General features: G+C 55.9%; 1 protein-coding gene across 10 annotated transcripts; it reads right to left on the bottom strand.

The window, feature by feature from the left end:
* Positions 1-1,312: 1,312 nt before the first annotated feature.
* On the bottom strand, positions 1,313-10,345 carry MIIP (migration and invasion inhibitory protein). 10 transcript variants are annotated; one of them, XM_072608900.1, is made up of 11 exons: positions 10,004-10,296; positions 8,753-8,859; positions 8,239-8,408; positions 7,654-8,091; positions 6,914-7,091; positions 5,375-5,483; positions 5,193-5,254; positions 3,500-3,629; positions 2,562-2,658; positions 2,154-2,282; positions 1,313-1,766 (listed from the first exon to the last, which is right to left on the bottom strand). In XM_072608900.1, the coding sequence occupies exons 3-11, from the start codon at positions 8,383-8,385 to the stop codon at positions 1,641-1,643; spliced, it is 1,416 nt and encodes a 471-aa protein (XP_072465001.1). In that variant the 5' UTR covers positions 8,386-8,408; positions 8,753-8,859; positions 10,004-10,296; the 3' UTR covers positions 1,313-1,640. The 10 variants fall into 10 exon arrangements, with proteins under 10 accessions (XP_072465001.1, XP_072465004.1, XP_072465000.1 ...); XM_072608903.1 differs by lacking the exon at positions 10,004-10,296 and adding an exon at positions 9,458-9,621 and having other exon boundaries at positions 8,790-8,859; XM_072608899.1 differs by lacking the exon at positions 10,004-10,296 and adding an exon at positions 9,458-9,547.
* Positions 10,346-10,634: the final 289 nt, after the last annotated feature.

Below are 10,634 nucleotides of genomic sequence, written 5' to 3'. Positions count from 1 at the left end.
TAAATCTCATTCCAGCCAAATTCCCAAGTTCCATATCTTTGAATAATTTGTGATTCTCTGTGTGCACCTGCTCGGCTTGCACTCCAAGAGTCCTGATGAAGACTGGGTTAGGCCCCAGTGGTTAGGAGTTCTGTAGGGCTGTAGTGAGTCTAGGGTGGGTTTTTGAGAAAAAGACATTTAAAGGAAAAGGAAAAAAAACAAGAGGGAGAGGGAGAGAGGGAGAGAGGGAGAGAGGGAGAGAGGTAGGGAGGGGGAGAGAGGGAGGGAGGGAGAGGGAGAGAGGGAGAGAGGAAGAGAGGGAGAGAGAGAGAGAGAGAGAGAGAGAGAGAGAGAGAGAGAGAGAGAGAGAGAGAGAGAGAGAGAGAGAGAGAGAGTGAGTGTGTTGTGAGCGGAGGGAAGGAGTAAGAATGATCCCTTCACTTGAATTCAGTAGGCTAATGGCCTACTCACTGGGCATAGAAAAACATAGAAAAACTCCTGACCTCAAGGAGTTTACAACAGGGTGGGGATTGGGAATGTGGATAATACACACAGACAGAAGTCAGTACAAAATGTAGCCCCCTTTCCCAGAGCCCACTGGGACAGGACTCTCCTTACTAGTGGAGATGAACTTCTGCCAGGCAGAGTTGGTGAGAGGCAAGAGTCTCCCTTTGGGACTTTTCAGGATTAGTTCCCCTTCAAACTGGCCAAACTTGCGGTCTTTTTCAAGTGTCCAGTTTCTTTGGGCGCTCCTCTAGTCTCAAGAGATGGTGAGGCAAACCCCAGACTCTGGGACAAGTGGAGCAGAGCTGGCAGCTTCCATCAGGTCAGTCCTGACCCCAGCTTGGGGATTGTAGGGAGACTCCAGGTGTGGTGAGCTCCATGCCCTCTCTGGGCTGACCTGAATCACCGCTCCCAGAAAGAGAGCTCCTTCACTCTGGGCTGACTGCTTGCTATCTGCTCTCCTAGACATCCCCTTCCTGGTTGATGTCTGCTTAGAACCTGGGTTCTTAGAATAGCGTTTCTTTGCTATTCCATTCTGTCTACTCATTGTAACAAGTTCCTGCAGTCAGAGCATGCCATGTGAACTTGGGTTTTCTCAGCGCATCATCCCAATGGGCTGATGGGCTAGAGCCACGCTGGGCCCCCATTCCTTCAGACTGCCTGCCTTCATTGGCCCCCTCCAAGCCAGCCCAGAATGGGGAGAGGCAGCCCAGGCTGGGACAACACTCTAGAGTGGGGGCCAGCAGATGGTCCTGGTGCTGATGGACTGACAGTACAATTCAAGGCAAGTCCGATAACTTCTCTGCAGGAAGGAAAGAGGCCAAAGCCCTGAGAGATCAGAGAGTTTTACTTTTAAAAAGGCACAAGCAGCTGCCTCTTTCCTCATTGTAATCACAGCACAGTGGCCCAGGGGGACCACTGGCCTGAACCCAAGCCCATCCCATAGTCTCCCAGCCCCTTCCCTAAGGGACAGGTGGGCAGGGGACAGTAGTCTTCCCCAACGTGTAGATGCCTTTTGCTGAGGGTGGGCAGAACAAGTCCAGCCTCCAAGTTTGGCTCAAAGGAGAAGGAGCCCCTACTGGGCATCACTGCCTTCCCCCCTATGGAGGCCAGGGCCCTTCCCATCAACAGGATAGGGCTGGGGCTGGGATGCACCCTCATGGCCGGAGGAAGCGCCTGTTGCCGGAGTTGTAATGCTCAGCAACACTGCTCAGCTGTAACTGTGTGGCTCGAGACATGGAGAGCATCGGGTCTGACCAGCTCCAGTCTGAAGTCCTGGATGACTGAAGTGAGAGGAAGAGTTAGGATTGGGGGCTGGGGACGGAAAACATGGCTGGGGAGCAGCCAGGGTCCAAGCAGCCTACTGCCCTCCAGTGCCCTGACTAGGGAAGGGAGATGGAACAGAGACCTTGGCCCTACTGCCAAGTTAGGAATCAGGGCTCTTCTCCTTCCTCTCTTCTGGGTTCCCAGGGTGCTGCCGAGGGACTGAATGTGCAAGGCTATGTATGGATGGAAAACATTCCCCTCTTCTCTGGAGCACAGCCCCCACCCCCCAGCCCAGAGAACACCCCCTCCCTCGCCCTGGACCCTTGAGGTGACTTGTGGCCCCTCCAAGGACAGGCAAGGCACTCTACTCCTCTGCTGACCAGAATGGGTCCAGGTGAATTTACCGAACAGGAGTGGTCTAAGGGTTCTGTCCGCTGAGCACTGGGGTCTAAGGAGGTCCTGAGGTCCAGGCTGCTAAGGGCAGAACTGCTGGCTGATGGTATGGGGACACTGTCCCAGCCCATCAGGCAGTGCTGTAAGGGGGGAGGGGATACAGCAAAGGATTAAACAAGCTCCTTCAGGAAGCCCCATTCGGTCACCACCACCAACAGCACATCAGAGTGCCATGTGTCCATCCTTTCTTCCTCCTCCTCCTCCCTTCCAGGACCAAGGACTGAGGCTTAGTTAAGCTTCATCTTCTCCCCTCAGCATCTCCCAGTCTTGGCATGTGGGCAAAGGACATGTTCCATGTGGGTTTGGTGAATGAAGGAATAAGAGGGCCAGAAATTGGGGCTGAGTGGGCGGTCACTCACCCGGGGCAAAGCCATGGTGTCTGAGGTATCAAAGCTTTGTCGTCGATGAATGGAGTACTGGTGAGGTGGCAGGAAGGTCGAGAAGGGAACGCTCACTCTGTGTGAAGAGAGAGAAGAGCTCAGTCTAGTCCTTGCCCCGGAAGGTCAGCTAAGGTGAGAGCGCCAAAGAGCCACCAAGAAACCCAGAGGGGCCTACTGGGTCAGCTGAGGGTCATCACAACAAAATCAAGCCCCAAACTGGCAGGCCCATCAACCCCATCCTTCCATCCTAAATCCTAGTCCCCTTAGAGGACATGGGCCTATCTAAGAGCTGTCACAGCGGGGTGTAACACAGAGAAGCAGCCAAACCCATCCTTGAGCCTATCCATGCTACTACTACAGGGTGTCCCTCCCCCAATTTAGCACAGATAACAGCTGACTGTTCACATTCCAGGTGAAGCTCTCAGGCTGTCTCTTCTGAGGATGCCAGAAGATTGGGGAGTCATGGGATGCAATGCCAGAAGGGACCTCAGAGGCCCAGTATAACCCCTCAGGGAGGGGAGATAAAGCCCCCACGGGCACATAGCAGCAGAGTCCAAATAAGAGCAGAACCAGGGGCCTCACAATGAAAACTGCCCCAATGGGGAATGAGCTGTCAGACTCCTTAGAAAGTCTTCAGTGGAATAGTGAAGGCCCTCTGCTGAAAAAGATGGTGGGTTTCTGCCTAAATCCAGTTAAGCAAGAGGGTCTGAGGCCCCTCCCAGCTCAGAGGCTCAAGGACACTATGACATCTCTTCACCCTTCCTCTGTCTAATAAAGGGGGCAGAGGGGCTACCCTGGTCATCAGCGTATCCCAGAGCTCAAGCTTCACAAACAACCTCCTGCCCACTTGGCTAAATGGTTCACATTGGGCAACAAGGAGAGATGCTGCCCCTTCCCTCCCTCTGTCCCCTAGACACCTGACTTGAGCAGGGTGCTCCAGGGTCTCAGGGCCCCACTGGCTTCGGGAGGTCTTGCACACAGGGCAGGTGGCCAATGGGTCCAGGGGAACTGTAAACAGACGCTGGTTGACTCGGTAACAATGTATACCTGAAAGGGAATATTCCTAATTGTCACGGCAGCGCCCTCACTCAGATCTTGGTCCCTGGTATTTTGCTCACTATTCCCTCCTCCCTGCCCAGGGAGGAGGGGCCTTCAAATGCCCAACTAGGGAGGAAGCAAATGGCCAGCCTGTCCCCCATCCCCACTCACTGGCCGTGGCTGGGAGATCTTGGGCTCATGCCTGTTCTAAATGCCCTGGCCTTTGCTCATCACCACCCCACCCTCCACCCCTCTACTGGCACAAAGAACCTTGTGTTGGTCAGGGAAGAGTCCTCCCCCTCTGCCCCACCCTCATTCCCATTCCTTCCTCTGTCCACGAATCACCTCGATGCCACCTCCTCCAACTCAAATCATCCCCAAACACTGATCAATGTTTCCTATGTGCCTACACTGGGGAGAAACAAAGCAGGTCCTACCCACAAGGAGCTCACATTCTGATGGTGTTGCTGGGGTGGGGACAGCATGGAGGCTGGAACGCTGGGTCTGGGGTCAGAGGGCAGGGGTTTGAATCCTGACAATGACATTAACTGCTTGTGTGACCAGGGACAAGTCCCTGACCCTCCTTGGGCCTCAGTTTCCTCATCTGTAAAACGAGGCTGGACACAATGACCTCTGAAGCCCTTCCCAGCTCTAAAGCTCTGAGGGGATGCCCCCAAAGCACTTAAATCTCTCTGAGCAGGGCAGACTGAATGACTTCAGGGTCTCTTATAGCTCTACGTGTAGGATCCTCCAAGCTGCTTAACTTTTCTAGGCCTCAGTTTCCTCATCTATAAAATGAGAGGACTGGAGTGAAGGTCCTCAGAGCTCCCTCCCAGCTCTAGGATTCTGTGATCCCTTGTAAATACAAAATACATACACATGCAGGAATGTGGGGGTGGGGGAAACTAACAACCTAGGGAACCAGGAGAGGCTTCTTGGAGGAGGGAGCACAGAGAGGAAAAGTGACAGAGCACTGCAGGCAAATGCCTGGAGATGGGAAATGGTGAGGAAGATAGTTTGACTCAAAAGCAGACCTAGACTAGGGATACATAGCGGGTGGCAGAGTGCCATACAAGGGGAGGAGTAGGTAGCAGGCTAGTAGGGTAGGCAGCAGAGTGCTAGAGGGGTATGGGGGTACACTGTAGGAGCCTGGGATCATAGGCTGGATATCAGATCAGAGAGGGAACATTGCACCTCTGCCCCAAGCAGGGAAGGCTGGCCTGTCCTGGCACATTCCTGTGCCCTCTGCCTATCACCAATACCCAGACACACACATGAACTTGGCCTCTCTCTTGCCTCTCCTCTATCCCAGCTCTGCTGGGCTCTCTTTTCTCCCTCATATCCTTACTTGCTGTCATGTCTGTTCACGTACTATGCAGAGGGCAGGGACCAGAAGTCATTTTTCCTCACTATGTCCCCTGAGAGGAGCAGTGTCTCCCACAGAGCAATGTGGGGGTCCGTGTCCCAGGCATTCCAGAGGCAGCCTTTTTGGACCTGGAACTCTGAGACAGGAAGGCAAGAGAAGAGCACCCCATGGCTACGGGTTCGGGTTTGGGGAGGGGGGTGACTTACACTGATGGGAATCCGGGTTTTGCTTGTTTCTAGTAGAAGAGGGCAAGTCCAGAGAATCCAGCCTGCGGGCAGAAGAGAATGGGCAAGGGGGGGACAGGAGGTAAGAAAGCCTGGGCTTGCCCTTCCTCAGGGCTCTCCCACTGCCCTGACCACAACCTGTCCTCCTATCCTGCTATGCTCACTCTGGGTATTTGGAAATACATTCTTCCTTATAAGCCTTCCGAAAATCCTGAAGATCAGAGAAGTAGTTTTCAGGTTTATGGGTGACAGGAGATGCCGTGTCCAGCAACCCTGGAGTGGGAGAGGAGAGATGGGGTGGAGAATGAAGGTCATGAGGAGGTGAGACTGACAGTGAGAGGCAGAGGGTAAAGACCTGCCAGTCAAACCCCAAATCAACAGTTTACTATCAGGATAACCCAGACACCTTTCTTGGCATCTTTGGGCCTTGGTTTTCTCACCACTCGGATGCAATGGCCCCTAAGCTCACCCTCCCTGCTGTCCATGCTCAAAGGGGACTGACTCTATGTCCATCTCTGCAGCTGGGAGACAGCTGGCCATCTTCAGGCCCTGAAGGCAGCTACTTTGAGAGAGAAAGGCAGGTCCCCTCCAGTGTGAGGGAAACATGAGGCTTTGGAGCTAGAAGACCTGAGTGCTAATCTTGCCTGTGCCTCATTGGGACCTGGACTGGCCAGATCTCCAAGGGGATTCTTCTGGATCTAAAATCCATTACGGGCTACTTCCCCTTTCCTAATAACTTTAAACAAGGCACTGTGTCTGTCACATGTTGGTCAATAGAATGGAATGATTGCTGAGCAAATGAAAACTCACTGAGAGCAGGGACAGCGTTTCACTTTAGTCTTGTATCCCTGGGTTTGAGCCTGGTATACAGCAGGTGCTTAATAAATTGAAAAGGAAGTGAGGGGCTTAGGGTAAAGTATTGGAACCATGAGGTTAAATGTTACAGAGGTGAGGAATCTAAGGCCCAGAGGCCACGTGAGGCATTCTAGAACCTTAAGTGCAGTCTTTGAAGGTCTCATGTGGCTCCCCACCCCAATACTTAGGAGCTTCTGCTCAAGAGACCTTTGGCGAAGTATAGCCATGTTGACCAGGAAATTACTCCCTCCCTTTCCCAGACTTTCCATTCCAGCCAAACAGGTTTTCTACTTCCCATGATGTTCCATCTCCCATCTGTGCGCCTTTGCCCAGGCTGGTCCTAGGGGACACCTCTTATATAAGACCTTCCCCCCCTCTCAGGCCCCTTTCAGTTCTAAATCTATGACCCAATGACTGCCAAGCCTCCCGCCCTTCCCCCAACCCTGGTCTTGGACAGAACTCAATTTGGAACACTCTTCCCTTCCTAAAATGGTTTCGTCTTTCCACATGCACTTTGGTTTATATAATGACTTTATCTATATTCATGGATTGGAGAACATGGCCCAGAAGGCCAGGGACTGCTTCAATTTGTCTTGGCACACACAGTGCTTAATGGATGCCGGCGGATGGAGTCGAAGGAAGTCACGCCCAGGCCCTTCCTCTGCTCACTGGCCCTTCCCCTTGTTCACCTGTGATATGGCCTGGCCTAGTTTCAGACCGGGTCACTGGCCAAAACTGCTCCATCCAAGTGCATGTGTGCGTGCATGTGTCTGTGTGTGCGTGTCTGTGCGCGCACGTGTGTGCATGCATGTGCGCATCTCTGCATCTGTGAGTATATCCCGACTCACCGGCAATCACATCATAACCTAAATAAGGTTTCATATGCCAGCTCTCATCAGGAATCAGAAAATTCTTCTTCTGCAGCCAGTAGGGCAACTGTTCCCCACACAGAATTGAAGACGCAGGCGGCCAGTGTGGCTGCAGGCTAGTGGATCGAGAACCCAACCAGGGAGGTACCTGAGAGGCCTGAGAGGACAGGGCCACCTGTCACAACTCCTGCCTTATGGCACACTTTCCCTGCGTTCCTCTGCCAGACTACAAGCACCCAGAGGGCAGGGACCATGGATGATCCAGACGTATAGGACCCCCAATGCCTGGCACAGAATGAGCACTCAGCAAATGTCCACAGGGAGATGCCCCTCTGGATTATCACCCCAAGGATGAACAGGCCACGGGACTGCGTAGTCCATACCTTCCCCTGGACAGACAAAAGGCAGGGTGGGGAGGTCTTGGATGCCAGAGGAGCCCAAGCTAATTGTGACAGCTGCTGGAGGATGCCAGAGTGCATCAGGATGGCCTCACCCACTTCCTGCAGGCTTCCAAAGCCAGGATGAGCAGGCCAAGGGCCCACAAGTGCATGTGCTGTGAGGACAGGGGAGGCTCAAGCAGCTCGGGAGAGAGGAGAAAGGGCATTCTGGGACAGGAGAAGAGCCTGCAGGGAGGAACAGAACCGGCCTCCTTCTCTCTCAGGGCCCATTACTGGATGGTGGCTGCTGTCCCACCTTGGTCCACCTCCCATTTCTCTTACCTCGAAGTTGTTCCACTGCTGAGTAGTCAGGATGGACCTTAGGCTTCCCACGCCTTCTGCTTCATAGAACGGCCTCTGGACACCAGAGATCAGGGGATCAATGGTGGGCCCCAAGTCCAAGGCCTTGGGAGAAGACAGCAAGCTTGCTGAAGTGGGTCTGGAACCAGGTCTGCGGCAGTCCTTGAGTTCCTGACCCCAGGGCTGGCTGGATGGAGGGGCCTTGGGGGGACTCACACTCTGCACAGTCTCAATGTTACACAGGCTGCTCTGGGGGGCTGGCTCCTGGCTCCTGCTCTTTTGTTCTTGCTCCAAGGCATCTCTGTCCCCAGAGGCAGTGCCAGGCACTGGGCAGGGGCCCGACTGGCTGCGGTGTTCAGTCAACACCGTAGTCTCTTCATCTCGACAGCACCAGGACTCTAGTGACAAGGGGCTGCTCCCCTAGCAGAGGAGGGAATTCTGCTCCAGTCTCCATGCACCCCCCCATTTCTCTCCCCTTCTTTCTTCTCCAGGACTCCAGCCCAAAAAACAGTTAAGGAGCCTGTTACAGGTCAAACACTGGGACAAGTCCCAGGAGTAAGCACCTACCTCATCATTCTTGAGCTTTGGGAACTGCTGGACTGACCCCTTGGCCCAGGCCACAGATTTCCGGATCTCCTCTTGTCCCACCCGAAGCTGCCGGAGGAGCTCTAGGTTCATTTTCCGAAGCTGGGTCAAGTTCTCAGACTCTGGCATCTTGAATGTGCTGTCTGGAATTTCTGCAAAAGAAGCCAGGGGACTGGGGTATTGTCTAACCCAGGAAGATAGAAAAATGGAATGAAGGTTCAGAGGGGACACTACCACTAACCCACCAAAGAACCCTGGTCAGCACCCTTTCCATCCACTCAGGTCACCTCCATACAACCAAGGCAGCAGGTGACCATGGTCCCTAAGTTGGGAATTATTATCAAGCAAGTCCCTTTCATTATGCAAACTGCAGGCTTTAGAATCCGAGACAGCCAAACCCTTCATTTTACAAATTTGGAAACTCAGGTACAGAGATGTTTAAATGGTGGATATAAATAAGGGCACAGGTTATAGGCGGAAGAGCCAGGATTTTAACCTGGGTCCTCTGACTCCAAATTATGCTTTCTCCTCACCGCACTGTAAGAATTATAAGCTAATTATTCCCACAACACCGATAGAATGCAGGTAACCCGGCAGGACGCTCTGGGGAAAGGGAGATACATTGTTACTTCTCTATTTCCAGCCCTCTACCTCCCATCTCCAGCCCTCAGACCCCAGCCCAGAGAGGAGGATCATTTCAAAGCCCCCCCAGCCCCACTCGTGGATTCTGCCAATTATTCCCTGCGTGACCTTCTAGGCTAAGGCACTACTTCAGCTCTCCGGGCCTCGGTTTCCTCATTAGGTGGTGTCTACAGACCGGGGATCCCCCCAGCCCTTTCAGGGGTCCTCTACCCTCCCCCTCCCCCGGCCCACGCGGACCAAGGCTGGAGCGGAGTGGCCCTGCGAGGCCTCGACTACTAGGCTGCCTCGTGGGTGGGAGGTTGGGGGCCTCCCTTCGCCCCCTCTCCCCCCACAGTCCAGCTCAGGCTCCAGGGCCGCCCCTGCAAGGCCCTGGATGGGCGGTGTTTTTTTTTAAGCAAGCCTCAGTTTCCTCGTCAGTGAAATGAGGCCCCCCAGGCCAACCGCAGCGCCAGAACGTGGGCAGGAGTCACGTGGAAGCCGAGGGGAGGGAGGGGCCGGCGGGGAACCCCCAACCCCGGGGGGCGGGGGCGCACGTGGCCTGGGGGTGCGCGCCACTCACCGACCCGCGGGGGAATGGGGCAGCCCCGGAAGTCATCCACATACCGGCTCCCATCCCGCCGGCCCTTCCTGGCCCTGGACAAGGCCATCCCCCGCCCCCCCTCCGACCCGCGGACCCCGGGCCCCTCTTTCCGCGGACAAACGGGGGCAGCCGCCAGCTCCTGAGAAGGACGCCGCGGGGCGGGGCCCAGGGGCGGGGCGCGCGACCTCGGCGTCCCATTGGCCGGGCGCGAGACCGGGAGGGAGGGGGCGGGGCTTCCGGCACAGCGGCGGGGCGGGGAACAACAACACACACCCGCGGAAACGCCCCGGGACGTCCGGAGGCGGAAGCGGCGAGGGCGGCCGGGCCCACCCCCACCTCCCGGGCACGGGGGAAGGCTGGGGTTGCCCTCCAGGAAGGCCAGCCAAACCCGACTCCCCCACTTGGAGAAACTGAGGCCCGGGGGAGAGGGGGGCGGGAAGCACGTAACAAGCAGCGAAGCCGGCCCCGACCCCCCCCCACACCCCTCCCCGCCCCCAGCTCCTTCCACGCCCGGCAGCCCCGTACCAAGTGTCCCCCGCTAGCCTGGAGGCGCCTGGAGACCAGAGGCCACGTGCTCTACGCTGGCTGCAAAGGGCTCCTTCCGGCACACGGTAGGCCTCAGTTAACTGATCCCGGGGCGGGTGACGTCACAGTCGATGTCACGTGACGAGCCCCTCCTCGGCTCCGAGTCCCTTCCCAGTCTAGGGCTGGCCTGGAAACCCCTGACAACGCGGGGGCGGTGCTGGGCCCGTCATCACAAAGCCTTTATGCAGCGCTGCCCGGGCAGCGCCCTCCTCCTCCCGCCCTGCCCGTGGTCTGCGCGGGCACGGAGGGGAGGGGCAGAGCGCCCGGAGCCCCGCGACGTTTAAACGTCTGAGCCGGGCCGGGCCCCACGCCGACGGCTACATGCGTGGGGCGCCACCCTGCCGTCCTCCGCCGTATACAGGCGTGTGTCTGTGCACCCCGCTGCATACCCACGTGTGTGCCCGGGCAGCGAGGTGGGGCGGTGGGGGAGCCCCGGGCCTCAGCCGCTCACTAGCAGTGTGACCTTGGGCAAGTCACTTACGCTCTGCCGCAGTTTCTTCAGCTGTAGAACAGGGGTGATAATAATAGCCTCCACCTCCCAAGGTTATTTTGATGACCAAAGAAGATAATA

Source organism: Notamacropus eugenii, chromosome 5, assembly GCF_028372415.1.
Source record: "Notamacropus eugenii isolate mMacEug1 chromosome 5, mMacEug1.pri_v2, whole genome shotgun sequence".
Classification (NCBI taxonomy): Eukaryota; Metazoa; Chordata; class Mammalia; order Diprotodontia; family Macropodidae; genus Notamacropus; species Notamacropus eugenii.
Note: the sequence above shows the minus strand (reverse complement) of the source record. Positions and strands in the feature narration are given on the sequence as shown.